We start from the raw sequence: 24,020 nt of genomic DNA on the forward strand, positions 1-24,020 counted from the left end.
AGATCTCTCTTTCCCCCCAGTGCATCCATCCGCCCCCACAGTTAGAAAGCACTCCCTAGGAGCACACTTAACCCTTTGATCGCCCCTGATGTTAACCCCTTCCATGCCAGTGTCATTTATACATTGACAGTGCATTTTATTTTAGCACTGATCACTGTATTGGTTTCACTGGTCCCCGAAAAGTGTCACTTAGTGTCCGATTTGTCTGCCGCAATGTCGCAGTCCCGCTAAAAATCGCTGATCGCCGCCATTACTAGTAAAAATAAAAATAAAAATGCCATAAAAATATCCCACAGCCTGTAGACATGATAACTTTTGTGAAAACCAATCAATATACGCTTATTGGATTTTTTTTTAACAAAAATATGTTGCAGAATACGTATTGGCCTAAACTGATGAAGAAATTTGATTTTTTTAAATTTTAACGTTTTTTTTTTTTTTTCAAAATTGTCGCTCTTTTTTTGTTTATAGCACAAAAAAGAAAAACCACAGGAGGTGATCAAATACCACCAAAAGAAAGCTCTATTTGTGGGAAAAAAGGATAACAATTTTATTTGGGTACAGCGTCACATGACCGAGCAATTGTCGGTTAAAGCGACGCAGTGCCGTATCGCAGTGGCCTGGTCAGGAAGGCGGTAAAACCTTCTGGCGCTGAAGTGGTTAAAAGACTAGCTGCCAGTTCGTCATGCTTATCCTCTGACTTTAATAGTTTTATGGTTCATCCACATTAGCATTTAAGGGGCGGTAGAACCCCAACCGCCTGTCAAGCGCCTTTGAAAAGTGAATCGCTCCTCGGAGATGCGACGGTTTAGACGCCAATCTAACCATAGCCTCACTCTATGCAAAATAAAAAGTTTTGCCTTTATTCTACTTTAATCTTCCCCTACACAAAAAAAAAGTGTATTTAACCCTTGCCATGCAGGAGAGAGTTCCCACTACAAGGGTCATTTTTAGATTCCCCGGAGTTCCCTTTTAAGATCCCCCGGTCTAATTGTCCTGGAGATATAGTAATAATACGGCAGCTTGTGGTTCCCCGTCATCTGGTGTGGCCCACAGAGCCTCTCTGCGGGGTAGGGTCAGCCTAGTCAGTGTGAAATAACATTTTTACAGCGTTCTGCTTCCATTAAGACGAGCCCGAAAAAATTACAACGCTACACGCAAGCACACAAAGAAAATAAATACTATACAGAGCCGCCCAATCGATACTCAGTCACCGCAAGCCACAGGAGGATTCAAAATCAATGGCCGCGATGCCACTGAGATTACACTCGCTATTGACAATTCCGTGTAGCGCTGTATTGTGTGCAGTGAAATGAAGTTTTAATAATGACAGAAAGGATACATTCCTCTTTCCAGGGGACAAGGAGATGACACATGCTCTCCAGCGGTGTCGACACGCAATCTTCACCGCCGGGAAATAGAAATAAATATTATTTTAATATCTGACACCGGCTCTTTCGAAGGAACAGCGAGGGAGGCTATTTATGGGCCCTTCTACGTGCACTTCAAAGCAAACATGGCTAATTTAAAGGCATTCATCTATCGGACTACAAGATCCTTCATGTCTTATCAGTTACAGTATATGGGCAAAACATAAAAATATATGACCATCACTAGATAGCACCCTCCAAATGATTAAGTTCAGGTGTTTCCAGTGAAGGGTGCTGTTAGTGCTACAACATTCAAAGACATTTTGGACAATTGGGGGACTTCCAACATTGTGGTGACAGTTTCAAGAAGGTCCTCTTCTGTTCCAGCATGACTGTACCCTGTGTGCAAAGCCAGGTCCACGTAGAAATGGTTTGAGGAGTTTGGTGTGGAGGAACTTGGGTGGCCTTCACAGAGTCCTGACCTCAACCCTACTGATCCCCATCCATGAAGACATGGTTTGAGGAGTTTTGTGTAGATCAGGGATAGGCAATTAGCGGACCTCCAGCTGTTGCAAAACTACAAGTCCCATCATGCCTCTGCCTCTGGGTGTCAAGCTTGTGGCTGTCAGAGTCTCGCTATGCCTCATGGGACTTGTAGTTCTGCAACAGCTGGAGGTCCCCTAATTGCATATCCCTGGTGTAGATGAACCCAAGTAGCCTTCACATAGTCCTGACCTCAACCCTACTTAACATCCATACAGAGGCGGCTCTAGGCTTTGTGAGGCCTTAGGCAAAACCTAGACATGAGGCCCCACTGATGCCCTAGAACTGCGCAGCAGGCCTTCACAGATTGAGATCCTCGTGCAGTGGATGGGAAAAGTGACGTGCGTGGACGCAACATCACTCCTCATTGGCCAGGCAGAACATCAGGTGTCTTAGGTTACGTGAGAAGTGAGTGTAACAGGGCTCTTAACATTGCCTGCACACAGCGGCATTAAGATGTCCTGTCACCTCTAAAATAAAATGCTGCAGATCAGATGTTTGGCACGTTTAAGTGAAACAGTGCTCTTAACGCTGCCTGAGCACTGTCAATGAAAAGTGGGGTAATGTGTGTTGCACTACCCCTGAAAGAGCCGCCTGGTAATTTTGAGTTCCCTGTTCTGCGCCTCAACTCCAAGAATATCCTCAGCCCCTCTGACACACCTGGTTGATTGAATCAGTACAGACACACGTAACGTATAGTGCCTTTCACCTTACTGTAGGATATAGGAAAATTACACACATGCTTAGTGGGAGACACTATTTTGTCTAGAATTAGAAACTTGCATAAATGACAAAAAGTGCAGTTCACAAAGCAGAGTAGAACTGCCCTCAGGTAATAAAGGTAAACAAATATATCTATAAAAGCAGCTCTATATCAATAGCAAAAAAATCAATACGAAACTAGGTAAATCAATATTTAGCAACACAACTGTAATCTAAACGTGTCTAAAGGAATAGCGGTTTCCTAGTGGTTTTCGAGTGCACGCGAAAAAATTAGAGAAGGTGGGGTCCCCCTTTAAATGGCAACAACTGTTATCCCCGGTCCAAGAAGTGATGTCATACAGGGGAGGGCTGGCAGCCTGTCCAGTCAAGTGGCCCATTGAACCACCGAATCAGTTCATCCATGCCCATTAATGCAGATTTAACGGTGTCCATAAATGCAGCCACATCAGTGCCCATCAATGCAGCCTCACCAATGTCCCTAAATGCAGGCTTACCAGAGTTGTAGTTTCCTCTGCCCTGTTCCGAAACTTGAGCGTGGACTAACTTTCTACATGAGGAAAAATAAAAAAGCAGCGGCTTCCGGCTGTTTTCAACATAGGTTAGAGTGGCCTAGGCGGCAATTGCCACTCTGCCCCCCCCCCCCCCCCTCGGCCCAGCCCACCCCTAACGTCATACATGACACTTCCCGGTCTGTGTACAGGAGGGTGGCTGAGTGGACGAAGGTCTGCTAAGCTACTGCCGCCCTTCCCAGTGCCACCCACCATGACAGCACTGGGCCCGCAGGTGGGACAGTGGTGCCCAGTAAACATGATGAAGGGGGTTGCACATCGTGTCAGTACTGGAAGTGATAGGCTGCTTCCCAGCCACTTGTAACACTTCCAGATGAAAGGCGACAGTCAGCTTTACTAAAGTACACACACTCCCAGCTGCTATAGGGGCTGGAAGTGTGTAAAAAAAAAAAAAAAAAATAGAGCACTGTAAAAATCTGATTTTCCTGCCCCCCTATCCTGGCGCCCTGAGGTGGCTGCTTAAGCTGCCATATGGTAGTGCTGGCCATAGCCCTGGGGCCACTACAGTTATAGGGCAGTCTTTAGGCTCGGTTCACACCAGTGTGCTGTGCAATCTCACATGTGATTCACACCACACCACACTGCAGTGCAAGTCACATGTGAAGTCTGTGCTATGCGATTTCTGCCATACAGATAGTATGGCTGAATTTGCATTGCATTTGGACCAAAGTCATGCAGGACCCTTTTTTGGTCTGCACCAGAATCGGATCACATAGGTGTTCACACCCATGCGATCCGATTAATGTCTGAATTGACAGTTTGCACAGCAATATGTGAACCGATCTGGGGGTGTCATTAAAGAGGAGTTCCCCTTAAAAAAAAAATTATAGTCAGCAGCTACAAATACTGCAGCTGCTGACTTTTAATAAATTGGACACTTACCTGTCCCGGGGTCCAGAGATGTGGGGGAACTAAGCCCTGCTCATTCCCCCCTCTGCTCGGTGGCGCCGGCATTCTATCTGTGAGCACCCGGCTGTGGCTTCACAGCCGGGCGCTCACAGCGCATGCGCAAGAGGCGCCGCGCGCCGTGATTGGCCACACAGTCATCTGGGACCTGTCACGTGTCCCAGATGACTGACAGGAGGGAGAGGACAGAGCTGAGCCCTTCCTTCGATGAGGGGAAGTGATGTCACCAGCCCAGGCACTGAAGGAGGCAGATTACAAGGGACCCCCTAGCAACAGGCATTTAGAGGTGAGTTTAAAAAAATTCCATTTTTTTATTTATTTTTTTAGGAATTTTCATGATTTTTTTTTTTTTCTGTGCAGCACCACTTTAACTTTGTATTGACACTTCCAGTGGTTCACATAAGGCAGTGTGAACCACTTGCGAGTTAAGTGCGATGTGGGAACCCGCAGTGGATTTGCGGGGTTCTCGCATCGCACTAGTGTGAACTGAGCCTTAGTGTTGGTTCACACTGCAGTGATGTGGGAACCCTGCAAATCCACTGTGGGTTCCCTCATCGCATTGCCCTATGCAAATTGCTGGGAGTGTCAATACAAACTTAATGACACCCCTCAAATCAGTTCGCATAATCGCAGTGTAAACTACAAATTCCGGCAGGAATCAGATCACATGGATGTGAATACCCATGCATTCCGATTCTGCTGCAGATCAGAAAAGAGGTCCTATGTGAGTTTGGTCCGAATGCCATATGAATTCAGCCAAACAATCTGTATTGCTGAAATCACATGCACAGAGATCGCATATGATTTGCACTGCAGTGTGGTACAAATCACATCTGATGTTGTACATCGCTGCAGTGTGAACCAGCACTAAGTTCTAAATCTTCCTCTCTAATCCCTGGTGTATGTTAAAACTGTGAATAGGACGTGTGGGCAGTATCAGGGCCAAAGAATAACAGGGTGGGCAGTTCCTATAGATTACAGTAGATAATGGCCGACCGGCCCTCTTACCAGACCCGGGGATGCAGCAACAATGGTTCCAGGAGTTAGCTCATTCTGGGTTGCCTGCGGCGACTCCGCTGGGTAGTGTCCTGATCTGTATTCTGGAAATAACCTCATGCCTTTCTTCAGAAGGGATGGTGCTAGGCTGTGTGGATTTCTCTCTGGTGGTGCAGTGCAGTGGGATTCTCTCTCTGATGGAGTCCTGGGGGCACTTCCCCAAAATTCTCCCGGGCTTCTGCTTTTCTCTCTCTCCTCTTCAGCTGGGCATGCTGGGGGGGGGGGCTGCAGTTTCTTCCCTTAGTGTTGCAATGTCCAGCCCTCGGGACTACATTTCCCACAATCCTCCTCTCAGCTTAATTTAAGTGTTTTTTCTCCCTGTCCAATAAGAAGGAGGGGGAAGAAACACTAGTACAGTGGTGAGGAGGAGGGGGGGGGGAGAGCCTGCAACAGCTTCTCTCTCTCTGCACACAGACACAACCACTGCCATCTTCTACTCAACACTGACAGGAGGAAGGAGGGGAATGGGCAGGAAGCAGAGAGAGAGAAAGAGAGAGCCCTCCAGACTTTTAGCGGCAGCTCGAGCAGGAGGTGAAGGAGATCTCCTCGGACCGCTCCTGTCATTTGCCGGCAGGGAGAGCAAGCGGGATGGGGATCCACTGCACCCGCTTACACATATCAGGCAAATTCGGCGATTGCGAGGCCCCTGCGATCGCGAGGCCTTAAGGCGATCGCCTAATTTGCCTAATTGGAGAGCCGCCTCTGCATCCATGAAGACATGGTTTGAGGAGTTTGGTGTAGATGAACCTGAGTAGCCTTCAGAGTCCTAACCTCAACCCTACTGATCACCATCCATGAAGACATGGTTTGAGGCATTTGGTGTGGAGGAACCTGAGTGGCCTTCACAGAGTCCTGACCTCAACCCTACTGATCCCCATCCATGAAGACAAGGTTTGAGGAGTTTTGTGTAGATCAGGGATAGGCAATTAGTGGACCTCCAGCTGTTGCAAAACTACAAGTCCCATCATGCCTCTGCCTCTGGGTGTCATGCTTGTGGCTGTCAGAGTCTCGCTATGCCTCATGGGACTTGTAGTTCTGCAACAGCTGGAGGTCCCTTAATTGCATATCCCTGGTGTAGATGAACCTAAGTAGCCTTCACATAGTCCTGACCTCAACCCTACTTAACATCCATGAAGACATGGTTTGAGGAGTTTGGTGTAGACAAACCTGAGTAGCCTTCACATAGTCCTGACCTCAACCCTACTTAACATCCATGAAGACATGGTTTGAGGAGTTTGGTGTAGATAACCCTGAGTAGCCTTCACACAGTCCTGACCTCAACCCTACTGATCACCATCCATGAAGATATGGTTTGAGGCATTTGGTGTGGAGGAACCTGAGTGGTCTTCACAGAGACTGGACCTCAACCCTACTGATCACCATCCATGAAGATATGGTTTGAGGCATTTGGTGTGGAGGAACCTGAGTGGTCTTCACAGAGACTGGACCTCAACCCTACTGATCACCATCCATGAAGATATGGTTTGAGGCATTTGGTGTGGAGGAACCTGAGTGGTCTTCACAGAGACTTGACCTCAACCCTACTGATCACCATCCATGAAGACATGGTTTGAGGAGTTTGGTGTGGAGGAACCTGAGTGGTCTTCACAGAGACTTGACCTCAACCCCACTGATCACCTCTGGGATGCATTTGAATGCCCATTATGAGCCAGATCCTCCTGTCCAACATTACCGGTAGTATCTGTCCTCGTAAAAAATCAATTTGGTGAGAGCAGCAATTTTAATAATGCTTAAAGTGAAACATGAAAAAGAAAAATTCCTTCACAGTCCAACTCCAGGAAAAGTAAAGTCCTCTCTTGTAGTAGTGGGGCTGCCCTTGCACTGTAAGGGTTAAGTTCTCCTTTAGTCTAGAGGAAGGTAAAAGCACTTACCTAAGGGCCGGTTCACACAGGGGGCGACACGAGGCGACACGACTTGCCGTGCCGCGACCTGCCGCGACCTCAGCGGCGACTTGCAAATGACTTCTGTATAGAAGTCAATGCAAGTCGCCCGAGGTCGCCCAAAAGTAGTACAGGAACCTTTTTTCTAAGTCGGAGCGACTCGAGTCGCTCCTCTTAGAACGGTTCCGTAGTACAGAACGGGGGCGACTTGTCAGGTCGCGGCACGGCAAGTCGTGTCGCCTCGTGTCGCCCCCTGTGTGAACCGGCCCTAAACATCCACTCCCCAGTCAAATGGCATTCCAGCAGTGGGCTGTCCTTCAGCATTTTCACATCAAATACAGGGCTATAGCCCCTGCATTGGTCTTGATGATGTCAGAGGTCCTTATGTCAGAGTATTTGGGAGAGGCTGTGAGGATCGGCCTAGCACTGGGGAGCATCAGGTAAGTAAAACTGCTGTTCCCAGTCCCCCTAGACATGAAACGAGCAGTTAATCTTTGCAGTATGTGTGTGTTGTCCCACTGCAAGGATTTTTACCTGTCCTGTAGTTCAGCCTTAAACAACAGTCCTGGGGGGATTCCCTTAATCTGCCTGAAGTTTGTGCATCTGTAGGAGGTATACAACCTACTACTATAAAACTGACAAGCCAGAAGAGTGGAGGAGGTTACAGCCATAGAGGGGTCAGGATTGGGTGGTAGACTATCTCCATATTTAGAACTGCCCTGTGCAGAAATATATAATGCTCATATGTTTCTTATGCGAACTATTGCATATGAATACTTTACATGTACCAGTCATACGCATAAGGTAGTTAGAGCGGGGTTTTTTGGAGGGCTCATTTACTACTTTGCGGTGAGAGTAGCCTGTGTTGTGAATGGACCTGAACAGCAGCATATCAGGTTGTACACAGCTGAGGAACTCAAGGAAGGAACAACCCCTCCTGATACCACCAGATATTTTCAACCCTGCCCTTCTATCATTCAAACATTTAGTAAATCCACCAGTAATTGTTTATTTGTAAAATCAGGATTATATATTAGCCTATTAAAAATAGATAAAATGGCACCTTGCTTCAGATTTTCCAAAACCTGTCAAGGTCGTTATGGCAATACATACATACATACATACATTCTTATCTTCACCATCTGACATTTTAAATCACAATTAGTGTCTGTGTATAAATAGTCAATGAGTTTGTTAACTCTCACATGGATGCACTAAGCAGGCTAGACACTGAGGCATGAGGAGATAGAAAAGAACAGTCAAAAGACCTGCGTAACAAGGTAATGAAACTTTACAAAAATTGAAAAGGATACAAAAAATAGTATTTTATAACAGCTTACCTGTAAAATCCTTTTCTTTGAAGTACATCATGAGACACAGAGCCATAGTAATTAGTATGTGATTATAGGCCACCTTCAGGTGATGGCCCCTCTCACACCCTAAACAGGAAGTTGCCTCCCTATATAACCCCTCCCACTACTGGAGGTACCTCAGTTTTTATAGCAAAGCAATAGACGTGTATACCAGAAAGAGGGGAGGGACCTCTGTGTCCCGTGATGTATGTAGCACTAACCCCCAAAGGAGCTGCAGGTTAGATTTGAGCTTACCGTTACCTTCTGTCTTCCTCGTTGCACGTCTAGGGGTATTTGCAAAACTTAGATAATGAACAGTCTCTTAAATTGGGATCAGAGGGTTGGAAAGGAAATTCAGGTACTCTTAAAACCCCAATACACACTATCAGTTTTTCTGCTGAGTTTTTCCTTCAGGTTTACCAAAACCATGAAGTGCAAGGGCCTGCCTGATTGCATACAAATGGAAACTCCTAAGGTTTGAACTCATATTATATGGTTTTGGTAAATCTTAAGGAAAAGGTCAGCAGAAAAACTGATAGTGTGTATGGGGCTTTAGTGTCAAAGTCAAAATGTTGAAGAACTTGTTTACTTTGCATCCAGAGAATAGCCATTCGCAACTGGATGATCACTCCGGTTGGACAGTCCTTCTCTCACAAGGCCTAGCAGCCAACAAGGTGCTTACTCAGGAAAAAGTCTCTGCCACAGATGTTGTTGTAGAACACGCAGGGAAACTTAAGCTTGAAAACACTTGTAGGATACCTGGATCTCTCAGCCAGCTTGGCGATATCCACAAGACCGGATTCTCTCGGGTACTTCAGCCCTTCCAGGCTCTTACTAAGAAACCAACCCGTACGTGGTCTTCTTCTGAAGAGTCCTCCCCTGGAATGCTTGAAGTCACTGGGTCTCTCCCAAATCGGAGACGGCACCCACCACCTCAGAATCCTCCTTTAGTTTCCTTGCCTTGGGCTAGCCAGACCAGAGACATCAAACTCGGGTGGATCCGCACCCCAGGCCATAGCCTTCCTGGGGGCTGGTCAGGAGGACCAGGACCATGAAGTCAGTACATCATTCTGGACCGGAACCCCGAACTACGTGACGTCCGCATTTTAAATACCCTCTCCCAGAAAGCAAAATGAGAGCGCCACTCCCACTGGGTGGGCTCCGAGAGAGAGTAACTTAAGGACCTAACCAGAACATAGTTCCATGCCTACCAGTAGAGACAGTGCCCCCTGTGGCCAGGCTGAACATCTCACAGTCCAGTCAGATAGATGCAGAAGTCTAAATTTAGACAATTGTACCCAAACCAAACTGCAGTTTAGGCAATTTTAACTTTGAAAAAAAAACGCATAGCATGTGCTCTTCAGGAGCCGCCGCTACATATACTTCAAAGAAAAGGATTTTACAGGTAAGCTGTTATAAAAATCCTATTTTCTTAATCGTACATCACGAGACACAGAGCCATAGTAATTACTATGTAGGATGTCCCAGAGCAATGCCAACTGAAGGGAGGGAGACACAACCAAAGTAGGGCAACATTAGATCAAAGGACATTTACTGCTGGCTGCAGCACACTGCGCCCAAAGGCAACATCCTCATGTCTTTTTACATCCACCTGATAGAATCTGGTAAATGTATATACTGAAGACCAAGTTGCGGCCTTGCAGATTTAAGCCACGGAGGCTTGGTGATGCACTGCTTACGAAGCACTAACAGCCCTGGAGGAGTGCGTTTTGATTTGAGAGGGTGGAATCTACCTCTTTAAACCATAAACTAGAATGATTACTTGTCGAATCCATTTAGAAATAGTAGATTTCAATGCTGCCTTTTTAGGACTTTCAGGCAACACAAACAAAACATTAATTTTTCAAATCTGAGCAGTCGCCTTTAAGTAGACCTTGACTACTCTCACCGCATCAAGACAATGTAGTGTTTTTTTTTCTATAGAACAGGGTTATGGAAAATGAAGGTAGAACAATATCTTGGTTTAGATAAAGAACCTGACACTACTTTCGGTAGAAAGTTAGGATGAGGACGCAATACTATCTCATCCTTGTGAATAATAATATGGCTTTTTACAAGAAAGAGCAGCCAACTCTGATACCCTTCTTGCAGAAGATATGGTTACCAAAAACTAGTTTCCTTGTCAAAAGGACCAAGAGAATATGTCGTATCGGCTCAAAAGGCTGTTTTTGTAATGCCGACAGAACTTAATTCAAGTCCCAAGGGTTCAGGGGGGACCTAACCGGGGGTTAAACCACGTTACCCCCTGAAAAAAACTACGAACCAAACAATGCAAAGCAACTGGTCGTTGAAACAATACCAATAAGGCCGAGACCTGGCCTTTGAAAGTACTCAAGGCCAGCTTCATTTCTAACCCCATCTGCAGAAAGTCAAGGATTCTACCTATGACCTACTTCCGGGATCCATCCCAGGAAACATATGCCTTCCAGACTCTATAATATGTGATTCTGGAGGCCGGCTTCCTTGCATTAACCAAGGTAGATACCACTGAACTTGACAGCCCACGTTTCCTAAGAATGTGGGTCTCAATAGCCAACTCATTAAATTTAGCGTTTGTAAGGTAGGATGGAATACCGGAGTAGTCCGCTTGCCAATTTTCTATTCCTAGAATGAAGACTGCCAATAGGCAAAGTGCATTGTTTTCTGCCCAAGATAGGATATGATTCACCTCTCTGTGGGCCGCACAACCTCTTGTGCCCCCTTGGTGATTGACATAGGCCATTGCTGTGGCATTGTCGGATTGGATCCTGATAGGACAATTTGGTAAACTGAACGTTCAGGTCTTCAGGGCCAAGTGCTCTGCTTGAATCTCTAGAATGTCAGTGGACAAGGTTATTTCTGATCTGGACCACTTCTCTTGGACAGCTGCCTCTTCCAGGACTGCTCCCCAACCTATAAAAAGGTTGGCATATGTTGTTACCACTTCCCAGGTAACTGTAGGAACGATTTTCCCCGTTGCAGATTTTTGGTTATTAACCAAAAACTGAGGTTCTGGCGCACCTTTGAAGTCAGATACATTGGGAAATCTAAAGTTGGACCTTCTTGTTCCAAGCGGATAGGATACTGTTTTACAGCAGCATTGAATGAAACTGAGTATAAGGAACGGTCTCGAATGAAGTCACCATCTTTCCCAACAACCTTATGCAAAGCTAAATAGAAGGATTCTTCTTTGCTTCGACCACCTGAGTCAGTTTCTTTATGGTGCTGATCTTTGCCTGGGGCAAGAATACACTTTTCTGGGTGTATCTATGATCGGACCCAAGTATTCTAGCCTCCTTCCTGGTTTTAAAGGAAGATTTCTCTAGGTTGAGAATCCAACCTAGGTATTCCAGGTAGTTGAATGTGGTGACCATACTTTGGTCTAAGCGGGCTACCAATTGGTCTATCAAGAGCAGATTGTCTAGGTAAGCTATAATCGTTATACCTTGGGCCCTTAATCTGGCTAGAGGAGGGGCCAGAAGCTTTGTAAACACTCAAGGTGTAGTAGCTAGACCAAAAAGCAGAGCTACAAACTGAAAAAGTGTTTTTTAATAGGAATTCCGACTTTTTATCCGTTGGATCCCTAAGCATTTGAGCATTGTCTGCCGGACAAGTCCAAACTTTTATTCACAGAGGATACAGTAGTGTCAATTGCTGGTATCCCCACCTTTAGTGAATTTTTTCCCCCATAGGATAAAGTGTGAAAAAAACTTTTTAGTAGGGAAAAAATGCTTATCTGGATGATCCCACTCAGATACAAAAAGCTTTTCCAGCAATGAATGGACAGGAAAGGCATGCACAGCTTGAGGAGGCTTTAGCGAAACATTCAGTTAAGGGTAGCATAAATGTGGAGGGAACCATTCAGTAAGAAATTGCACCATCAATCTTACAGATTGTGAAGCTGATCCCCCCACATTTGACCCCTCAGAAGAGGAGTCATCTGCCTCACCACAGTCCCCTGAGGGAATTCATCTTCTCCCACCCCCAGTTCCTCAGTTTGAGGGTCCTAGGTAATGGAAGGGAACATGTCGCACTTTGTCCCACACTGGAATGCGATTAAAGGCGCTAACCTTTTTTTCAATCCTATCATGGCTGAGGAAAAATACCTCTTTAGTAAATATAGACAGGGGCTGCAGTGTTGAAAACAGTTGCAAACATTTCATGGCCCCGATGCTCACTCTGAACAGCCACCCCCTCTCAGGGGAGGATGCCATTGTAGAGATGAGTAGGCTTTCCAGAGCTTGAAGGAGACCCTTTTAGCCCTTTTTGGGGGTGTTTTAACCCCCCTTCTGACCATAGCCCAATGCACAAATGCAGAGGTACTACCAGAAGAAATCGCATTCACTGCTTGAGCAATAGTCCAGCAACTGCTGCTGCTATTAACGCTCAGCCTGATGCTTTTAGTAAATGTGCCAAGGGAATGCCTGCGTCACCAACCTCTTACATGCCCCTTTTTGCTCTTGTGTCTCCTTGACATCTGCAGCCAGCAAAAAAGGAGCTTTCAAATATACTCCCATGCTGGACTTTGCTGCATGCCAATGCTGCGCTAAGCCCCGCCCCCTCCATCACATCGCACCCCCCTCTTTTCAAAAGAGGGTTTTCCCGCGCAAGCACGGGCCTCCAATCTGAGGGGATCGGCGCGTGTGTGTGTGTGGGGTGGCAAGGAGGAGACCTGTGACAAGCCCCCATGCAGGGGTGGTGAAAAAAAATGGAGCGGCAACGCTGATCATTTTGGCTTCCCTCTATCCAGGGAGAGGGGAAAGCTATGTCCAGGTGGGGGGTTGTTAGTGGAAAAATCCCCCTCAATCTTACCGGAGGTCTGAGCTGCTACGTGCTGGCGATGCATAGTAGCCCATTATGCTTTACCATTGCAGGAAAATAAAGAGGAAGTAAAACCCACCAGGGCTTACTTCCTCTTGAAAACTGACTACAGGAATAGTCCCGTGCGGTAAGTGGGGTCCCCCAAGGATCTGTCTTGGGACCAATTCTGTTTAATTTATTCATAAACGATCTGGAGAATGGGATAAACAGCTCAATCTCAGTATTTGCAGATGATACAAAGTTAAGCAGGGCCAAAACTTCTCGGCAGGATGTGGAAACCTCAGAAGACCTAAATAAATTAATGGGTTGGGCAACTAAATGGCAAATGAGGTTTAATGTTGAAAAATGTAAGGCAATGCATTTGGGTACTAAAAATACGAACGCAAGTTACTGGCTATGGGGAGAAACTCTGGGGAAATCCAGGATAGAAAAAGATCTGGGGGTCCTAGTAGATGACAGGCTCAGTAATGCCAACAGAATATTGACATGCATTAAAAAGGGGATTCACTCCAGAGATAAAACGATAATTCTCACACTCTACAAGACTCTGGTCCGGCCGTATCTGGAGTATTCCATGCAGTTCTGCTCACCAGTCCTCAGGAAGGATGTGCTAAAACTGGAGAGAGTCCAGAGAAGGGCAACAAAGCTAATAATGGGATTGGAGGATTTCGGCTGAGGAAAGACTACGAGCATTGAACTTATCATCTCTGGAGAAGAGACGCTTGAGAGGGGATATGTTATCGATGTACAAATACCGTACTGGTGACCCCACAATAGGGGAAAAAAACATCTCAGCGAAAGGGAATTTAAAAACTCCAGGTCTAATATTCCCAACACACACATTCCTGTATCTATAAGTGGGTGCTGAAACGACCACCAGCTGGAACCGTGTTTAGTCAAAGAAAGTAATTTCACCAGCACACCAGGATCACCAAAAATAGGTCCAAAGGTTTAATCAACGATCACATCGTTACAGCAGAAAGCAAAGTTTGGGAGCCATGCAGGACCCCTTGGTCACATGCCCAATGAAGGGGGTCATGTGCGGCACCAAAATGTTGCTTTCTGCTGTAACGATGTGATGGTTGATTAAAAGGAGAAGTCCAGCCTGGGCTCGTTTGGCTGGGCTTCTCATAAGGGTCAAAAGGAGTGCAATACGTTTTGGACTGCTGTAACCTGTTTTCAGCAGAGAGTGGTCTGAAGTCCGCTCTTTGGTGAAGTCGCTGGAATCAGTCCAGGCACCGCGCCATCCCAACAACGAAGTCTGGATCTGCCAGGTGCCTGGAGTGATGGCTGTTTCAGCCTCTCAGCGAGCCTCCCCTCCACAGCTCAGCGCTCCAGTGGAGCGGGGAGGAGCCGAGCAGGAGAGCTGCCGAATGGCAGTCAGCAGCTCTCCTCTCTGGGATCTGAGAGAATTGAGCCATCGGCGATAGAATAAATATGGAAAAAAAGGCAAACCCATACTACTCTTTTAAAGCTAGGAAATTTAAAAAGACTCACGGCCATTCACTGAAATTGGAAGAGAAGCGTTTTAACCTCACTTCCCGACTGGAGCATGATGATGTACGTCGGCAGAATGGCACAGGCAGGCAAATTGGCGTACAGGTACGTCCATTTGTATTTGCCGCCCTGCCATCGCGTGCCAGTCGGGACCCCCGTGAGTCCGGTCGTGGGTCCCGCAGACTCGATCGTCTCACGGGGAGGCTGAATGGGGAGATGCCGATGTAAACAGCATCTCCCTGTTCTGCCTAGCAACAAGTGACGCGGATCTCTGCTCCATGTGATTGGAGCAGAGATCAGTGTTCACTAACACACAGCCACGCCCCCTACAGTTAGTAACACGCCCTTAGGATACACTTAACCCCTACACTGCCACCCCCTGGTTAACCCCTTCACTGCCAGTGTCATTTACACAGGAATCAGTGCATTTGTATAGCACTGATTGCTGTATAAATGACAATGGTCCCAAAAATGTGTAAAAAATGTGTCCGCCTTAATGTCACAGTCACAATAAAAATCGCTGATCGCCGCCATTACTAGTAAAAAAAAAAAAATTAATAAAAATGCCATAAAACCAATCAATAATCGCTTATTGCAATTTTTTTTTACCAAATATATGTAGAAGAATACGTATCGGCCTAAACTGAGGAAAAAAAATGTTTTTTTTTTATATATATTATTGGGGGATATTTATTATAGCAAGAAGTAAAAAATAATGCGTTTTTTTTCAAAATTGTCACTCTATTTTTGTTTATAGCACAAAAAATAAAAACCGCAGGGGTGATTAAATACCACCAAAAGAAAGCTCTATTTGTGGGGAAAAAAGGACGTCAATTTTGTTTGGGAGCCACGTCGCACGACCGTGCAATTGTCAGTTAAAGCGACGCAGTGCTGAATCGCAAAAAGTGGTCTGGTCTTAAGCCAGCAAAATGGTCCGGGGCTGAAAGTGGTTAAACTGCGTAGAGGGTTCTTTACAGTCAGAGCAGTAAGGATGTGGAATTCTCTTCCAGAAGCAGTGGTATCAGCAAGGGGCATCGATAGTTTAAAAAAACTATTAGATGGGTACCATAAAATGATCACAACATGCAGGGATATACAATGTACTACTGACAAACACAAGCACACCCGCCCACACACACACCACAGGTTGAACTGGATGGACTGGCGTCTTTTTCCAACCTTAATCGACCATGTAATAAGCAAAATAACCAAACTTGCAATTTGTATAAAGTTATATTTATTTAAGATTTCAAATCAATTTTATGTAATCACACACATAAAAAATGTTTTACCATTTTCAGATCATTAAAAAAAAAAAATTCAAATCACTGCTTAGCAGATCATTAAAGCTTCAACATTTCTGTCGGTGATCACTTCTCGACTACTTTGAGGCAAACATAAGGGGGGGGATGTGGGGGCACGAGGAGTCACAAAATAGAACAAACTACAATGCAATTCCTCCCTTACTTTCTTCATAAGTGTACTGCTTGCTGTGTTATGACCCATTACAACAAAACAGAATCATAAAGTTAACTGTCAAGGGTAGACTTGTTCCCGCTTTTTTTTCAGGAGACAACTTGACACAGGTTGATGAGGTAAGTGGTCTTTTGGCACAAGCTGATGAAGTAAATTTAAAGAGGATTCCCAATCTAAGCAGTGTTATGAAGAAACAACAAGTAATCTGACTGTAAAGCAGTTTGACTAGCTGACCTGAATTAATATGGAACTATCGCAACCAAAAAGAATTCACATGAATTAAAAGCCAAACTCCAGCCAAAAATAGTATGAGAAAAATAAATAGGCCATTAAAAAAAATATATATAAAAAAAAAACAAAAAAACACAGCTTTATATGTAACATGTACCTTAAACACAGATAATACCCAATCAATAACCCTAGATGTCTTTATTCTGATGGCCAGCATCATTCATCTCACTTTATGAGCCTAGGTCATCCTACAGCCTGTGACTGAACAGTGAAAGGAGAAGCAGCACAGTGATGAGCTTATTTCTCTGTCACTCTGCTCTCTCCTATCAGTATATTTTAGCAGCACATGAAAAGATTGTCTATTTGTGCTGCTTCTTCCTCTCACACTCTAGCTCTGCTGCACAGGGACTGCAAGAGACTGATACCAAATTACATTCAGATGATTTACACGGTTTGAGTTTAACCACTTAAAGGCCGTCCACCGCATATATACTGCGGTAGGGCGGCTATATTGCACGAAACAATGCACCTGTAACGTGCAATAGATACTGTGGGCATGCCCACTGCATGGAAGGGGAGCCAACCAGCGGGTCCAGTGGGACCCGATGTCCGGCAGCCACCCGCGATCACTCCAGAGAGGCAGAACGGGGATCTGCGTATGTAAACAAGGTAGATCCCCGTTCTGACAGAGAAGTAAACAGAGGTCTTCTGTTCCTTGTAAGCAGTAGCATCGATCTCCGAGTTCTTCCTGTCAGTCCATCCCCCACACAGTTAGTAAACACTCCCAGGGAACACACTTAACCCTTTGATCGACTCTGATGTTAACCCCTTCCCTGCCAGTGTCATTTATTTAAACGTATATTGGCTTAATTGGTGTCACTGGTCCCCAAAAAGTGTCACTTAGGGGTTGATTTACTAAAGCCAAATAGACTGTGCACTTTGCAAAGTGCAATTGCCCTCTGCAAGTGCAGTTGCTCCAGAGCTTAGTAAATGAGGTAAAGCTTCACTTTGCAAAGAATACCCAATCACATGCCAGGAAAATAAAGAAACAGCATTTCCGCTTGCACATGATTGGATGTTTGAAGTCCGCAGAGCTTCTGCTCATTTACTAAACTCTGGAGCAACTGTACTTGCAGAGTGCACAGTGGATTTGACTTTAAAAAAAAAAAAAAAAAAAAAAAAAACAACCCCTTAGTGTCAGATTTGTCCGCCGCAATGTTGCAGTGCCATTTAAAAAAAAAAAAAAAAAAAAAAAAAAAAAAAAAATCACTGATCGCCGCCATTACTAGTAAAAACAATTAAAAACAATATATTAAAAGTCCATAAATCTATCCCATAGTTTGTAGACACTATAACTTTTGCACAAACCAGTCAATATACGTTTATTGGGATTTTTTACCAAAAATACTTATTGGCCTAAATTGATGAAGAAATTCAATTTTTTACTTTTTTTTTTATATGTTTTATACCAGAGAGTAAAAAATATTGTTTTTTCAAAATTGTTGCTCTTTTTTTGTTTATAGCTCAAAAAATAATAATAACTGCAGAGGTGATCAAATACCACCAAAAGAAAGCTCTATTTGTGGGGAAAAAAGGGCATCAATTTTATTTGGGTACAGCGTCACAGCTATCAGTTAAAGTAATGCAGTGCCGTATCGCAAAAAATGGCCTGGTCATTAAGGGGTTAAAACCTTCCGGGGCTGAAGTGGTTAAAGAAACACATATCATGATGTAGAGATGCGTGCCTTTTGTTTCAAATCTGTCCGGGGGTTTGCCTTTATGTCAGACAAAAAATAACTACTGAAAAAGCTAAACCCACAGAACTTTCCTCATTAAAAACACAAAACATGCATATCAATTATGTATTCTCTAGTCTAGGAGTCTCCAAACGACATCCTGTGGGCCACCTCTTGCCTGCTAGGAGACTTTATCTGGCCTCAGCGAAGGTCAGTGGTCAGGGCTGGACTGGGACAGAAATTTGGCCCTGGACTTCATCCAGACCGGCCCACTTACATTTTGAGTGTCCCATTAGCACTCCCTTACATCAGAATGTCCCATCAGCAGCCCACTTACATCAGAGTGTCCCATCAGCACCCCCTTACATCAGAGAGTCCCATAAGCAGCCCCTTTACATCAGAGTGTCCCATCAGCAGCCCCCTTACATCAGAGAGTCCCATCAGCAGCCCCCTTACATCAGAGTGTCCCATCACCACCCCCTTACATCAGAGTGTCCCATCACCAGCCCCCTTACATCAGAGTGTCCCATCACCAGCCCCCTTACATCAGAGTGTCCCATCACCAGCCCCCTTACATCAGAGTGTCCCATCACCAGCCCCCTTACATCAGAGTGTCCCATAAGCAGCCCCTTACATCAGCGTGTCCCATCAGCAGCCCCCTTACATTAGAGAGTCCCATCAGCAGCCCCCTTACATCAGAGCGGCCCACTGAGCCATCGGCCCACCGGGAAACTCCCGGTTGTCCCAATGGCCAGTACATGCCTGTCAGTGGTGTATCTCCAGATCAAGATTCCGATTAGTTGGTTTCTGCTTCTGATGGGGACCCTGATGTAAGGGGAAACTCAAATGCCACGTACACGCCACCGGACTTTCCGGCAGACTAGCTCCGACGGTCTTCCCGATGGACTTTCAGCAGAGTTCAGATGGACTTTCCGAATGAACGGACTTGGCCACACACAATCACACCAAAGTCCGACGGATTCAAACGTGATGACGTAGGACCGGACTAGAATAAGGACGTTTATAGCCAGTAGCCAATAGCTGCCCTAGCGTCGGTTTTCGCCTGTCGGACTAGCATACAGATGACCGGATTTCTCCATAGGAACTGCGTCCAGTGGAAAAATTAGAAACATGTTCTATTTCTAAAGTCTGTCAGATTTTTGGACAGCAAAGGTCCGATGGAGACCACACTTGGTCGAATTGTCTGACGGCTTCGTTCCGTCGGACCTTTGCTGTCGAAAAGTCTGCTCGTGTGTACACGGCATAATATGTTATGGGGGCTATGGAGTAATGGGGGGCTCTTGATGTGAAAAGAGGACTCTGATGTGATGGGGAACATGATGTAAGGGGGGGGGGGGGTGCAGAAATGTAAGAGGGGTTATGAAGTGATTGAGCACTTTGAAAAGGGGCCTCTGATGTGATGAGAGGCTTCTGATATTATGAAGACGCTTCTGATATCAAGTTATTTCTTGTAGTTTGTTCATTCATTTAATTACATTAAAGGGGTTGTAAAGCTTTGTTTTTTGTTTTCTAAATAGGTTCCTTTAAGCTAGTGCATTGTTGGTTATGAGAACCAACAATGCACTAGCTTAAAGGAACCTATTTAGAAAACCTTTTCCTTCGATTTTCCTTCTAAATGTTTTTTTTCCTTTGTCTGAATTTCTCACTTCCTGTTTCTCCTCAGTAAACTTCACACCATCATCAGAGCGGTGTTTAGTCAGCCAGAACAGCTTACTGAGGAGGAACAGGAAGTGAGAAAATCAGACAAAGAAAACAAAGAAAAAAAAAAACATTTACAAGGGAAAATCGAGGGGAAAAAGGTAAGTGAACCAACAATGCACTAGCTTAAAGGAACCTATTTAGAAAATAAAAACAAACCTTTACAACCCCTTTAAAATTAAATTGTATTCATTTATAAAACTTTTTTTTTTTGGGCTCGCGAATATCTCTAAAGTATACAATGTGGCCCTCACACTGAAAAGTTTGGAGACCCCTGCTCTAGTAGTACAAAGCTCTGATATTAGACCCTGTTATGCACTCTCTAGTGCCCAGAGATGAGGTGTGAGGCCAGGCTGTCAGACTTCAGGTGACATTTGATCCCTGCAACTCTTGCTACGTATAATAGAAGTAAAGCTAAAAAAATTGGTGCAAATGCAAAATGTTCATTAGTAAGCATGCACAATGATTGGTAAAGTTCTGATCACATGCATGCAAATAAAGACTTTGCCACTTTCTGGGTGCTGGAGCCAAATGTATTCTGCTACCAATGATGTTTGTACCAAGAACCAGAAAGAGTCCATCCCTACTGAAGCCAACCTCATAAGGCTTGACCCCTCATAAGAAGGAATGAGGGACACATCAGACTAGGTGTTGAGAACTTTAGGGATTAGCCAGATCTTGACTGTTCTACCCCATCTATCCAAATACGATTGTTTTCACTATAAGCTTTTCAGAAGCTGTAATTTCCTGTCAGAAATATACGGTCACCATCTTAACCCTTATTAAAGCGGTTCTGCACTCATAATAATACATTTGCCCCTTCTATTGCCTCTAGACCTTTCATTTGATAATGCCACATGTTTTTTTTTTTTTAATTAATCTACCTTTTTGTAATTCGTAGTATTTGATTTTCCTCCCCTGCGGCAATGGGCGGTCTCTTGCGGGGATCAGCATCACTTCCTGCTGAAGCCCGCACTGTCTCCTGGGATCTCGTCCAAGTAATCCCAGGAGACATTGCGGTTAATGCAACCGAAATCTCGCGAGATTTTGGCTAATACAGCCGAAATCTCGCGTGATTTCGGCTGTAATATTTTGGACGAGATCCCAGGAGACAGTGCGGGCTTCAGCAGGAAGTGATGCTGATCCCCGCAAGAGACCGCCCATCGCCGCAGGGGAGGAAAATCAAATACTACGAATTACAAAAAGGTAGATTAATAATAAAAAAAAAAAACATGTGGCATTATCAAATGTACGGTCTAGAGGCAATAGAATGGGCAAATGTATTATTATGAGTGCAGAACCGCTTTAAATGATAAAGGCAATTCTCTTTACATTCACTTCACGTTAGCAAAATGACACCATAAGACAGAAGCGTAAAGAGTATAACAGAAAAAATATACAAGGCACATCGGTATTCTTCAATGGTTGGAAATTAATCCTCAATGTTCAGAGAGTCAGACCTGAAAGAGAAGAAAAAATTCAAAATATATATCAGAATGCTCTGAACTTATTAGAGCACATCAGAAATGATCATAGAACATAAATCAATGGAATTGCAGAAGAAAAACGATGGGTCATTCTGTGGAATAAAGTTTATATGTCTCGAACTGCCAGGTACAGATCCTCGGATCTACCGTCATTTAGGGCTCTGAGGATGCCGATCTCCCGTTGTTGCCTTTTGTCTAAACTTGATGGAGAGGTGTCTTTTTTCAACCCAAATCCACTATATGACTTCAACTTTAAAGACCCTTGACTACCATACTTGCTACATACCGACCAACCAATCCATGACCAACCACCTAATATTGCGTATGTCCTCCTTTTGCTGCAAAACCACCCTGACACATTGAGGCATGGGTGCCACTAGACAAAGCATCATACTCCTCCAACCAGTTTGCCTTCTTCCCATAGTGCATCCTGGCGCCATCTCCTCCCCGGGTAAGCGACACACATGCACCGGCCATCCACATGATGTAAAAGAAAACGTGATTCATCAGACCAGGCCACCTTCTTCCATTGCTCTGTGGCCCAGTCCCCACGTGTCCATTGCAGGCACTTTTGGCTGTGGACACGGGTCAGCATTGGCACCCTGACCAGTCTATGACTAAGCAGCCACATACACAACAAACTGCAATGCTGTATGTGTTCTGACACATTTCTATCAGAACCAACATGAACTTTTTCTCCAATCTGAGCTCCGGTAGCTCTTCTATTGGATCGGACTACACAGACCAGCCATGTGCCTCAAAGAGCCTTGGCCACCCATAACACTGTACCCATTTTCATTCCTTGGACCACTTTTGGTCAGGTCTGACCATGGCAGAACCGGAAACATCCCACAAGAGCTGCAGTATTGGAGTTGCTCTGACCCAGTCGTCTAGTCCAGCGTTTCTCAACTCCAGTCCCCAAGGTGCCCCAACAGGTCATGTTTTCAGGATTCCCCTCAGATGAAACGGCTGTGGTAATTATGAAGGCAGTGAAACTGATCAAATCACATGTGCAAAATAATTGTAAACCTGAAAACATGACCTGTTGGGGCGCCTTGAGGACTGGAGTTGAGGAACACCGGTCTAGTCATTACAATTTGGCCCTTGTCACTCAAATCTTTACACTTCATTTGTTCTCCTTCCAACATATCAGTTTCAGTTGACTTCCGGCCCAATAAATCCCACCCACTTCCAGATGCCACTATAACAAGAAAATCCATTTGGCTAATCGGTGTATGTAGACAGCTCTGTAAATTTTTGGGTTGAAGTGTTACCAATGAAGGTTAAAGGGGTTGTAAAGGTTCATTTTTTTTTTCTAAATAGGTTCCTATAAGCTAGTGCATTGTTGGTTCACTTACCTTTTCCTTCGATTTCCCTTCTAAATGTTTTTTTTTTTTTGTTTTCTTTGTCTGAATTTCTCACTTCCTGTTGCTCCTCAGTAAGCTGTTCTGGCTGACTAACCACCAGCTCAAATGATGGTGTGAAGTTTACTGAGGAGAAACAGGAAGTGAGATATTCAGACAAAGAAAAAAAACATTTAGAAGGGAAATCGAAGGAAAAGGTAAGTGAACCAACAATGCACTAGCTTAAAGGAACCTATGTAGAAAATAAAATATGAACCTTTACAACCCCTTTAATGTCAGTGTTACAGCATACAAAGACGTTTTAGATAATTGTGGTCTTCCAACTACAGTATGTGATAACCGTTTAGGGAAGAGCCTCTCCTGTTCCAGCAGGACTGTCCCCTGTGTACAAAGCCAGATCCATATAGACATGGTTTATCCATTACTTAAAGAGACCCTGTCACCAGACCATTTTTTTTCCAACAACAGATTATACAGTGCTGTGAAAAAGTATTTGCCCCCTTTTTTCTTTTCTTTTTTTTGCATATTGGTCAGACTTAAATGATTCAGATCAAACTAAATTTTAATATTACACAAAGAGAATCTGAAAAAAAGCAGTTTTTAAATGACTTAGTAAAGGGGAAAAAGCGGAAAAAGCGGTCCAAACCTGTCTGGCCCTATGTGAAAATGTTATCCCCCCCCCCCCCCCCCCGATAAATTATGAATGAACTGTACATAACCAAATTTTTTTGTAAAGCTGAGTCAAATTGCACTTGCCACACCCCAGGCCTGATTACTGCCAGACCTGTTGAATGAAGAAGTCACTTCTATCTGACAAAGTGAAGCACGCTAAAATATCTCAAAAAGCATCACATCAAGCCGCGATCTAAAGAAATTCAAGAACAGATAAGAAACAAAAGTAATTGACAGATACGAGTCTGGAGAGGGTTACAAAGCCATTTCTAAGGCTTTGGGACTCCACAAAACCACGGTGAGAGCCATTATCCACAATTGGAGAAAACTTGGAACAGTGGTGAACCTTCCCAGGACTGACGTGACGTGTTCACACTGTCAATAGGCTGTAGGGAGATAAAATCCTGTTGCACCCTGTTTAGCGGGAGAGGCAGCAGCCAGGTATGTACACGTGTTGTAGCCATGATGCTTTGCTTCGTGACTGAAGCAGGAATTACAGTGCCTTGAAAAAGTAGTCAAACCTCTGGAAATTTTCCATTTTGTCATGCTACAAACAAAAATGTGAATGTATTTTATTGGGATTTTATGTGATAGACC

The 24,020-nt window shown here is 44.6% G+C and overlaps 1 protein-coding gene across 2 annotated transcripts in view; it reads right to left on the reverse strand.

The window, feature by feature from the left end:
- CREG1 (cellular repressor of E1A stimulated genes 1) overlaps positions 1–24,020 on the reverse strand; it is a 66,535-nt gene that overhangs the window by 10,121 nt on the left and 32,394 nt on the right. The window contains exon 4 of one of the 2 annotated variants that reach the window (XM_077479749.1): positions 20,873–21,360. The exons of the other annotated variant lie outside the window; for it this stretch is intronic. Coding sequence (XP_077335875.1) covers positions 21,333–21,360 — 28 coding nt within the window. The 3' untranslated portion in view covers positions 20,873–21,332. Of the gene's footprint in view, positions 1–20,872; positions 21,361–24,020 lie in introns of those variants that run through there. 2 annotated transcript variants of the gene reach the window in all.

This window comes from Lithobates pipiens, unplaced genomic scaffold, assembly GCF_037356315.1.
Source record: "Lithobates pipiens isolate NorthernLeopardFrog02 unplaced genomic scaffold, aLitPip1_a1.2 Scaffold_16, whole genome shotgun sequence".
Classification (NCBI taxonomy): Eukaryota; Metazoa; Chordata; class Amphibia; order Anura; family Ranidae; genus Lithobates; species Lithobates pipiens.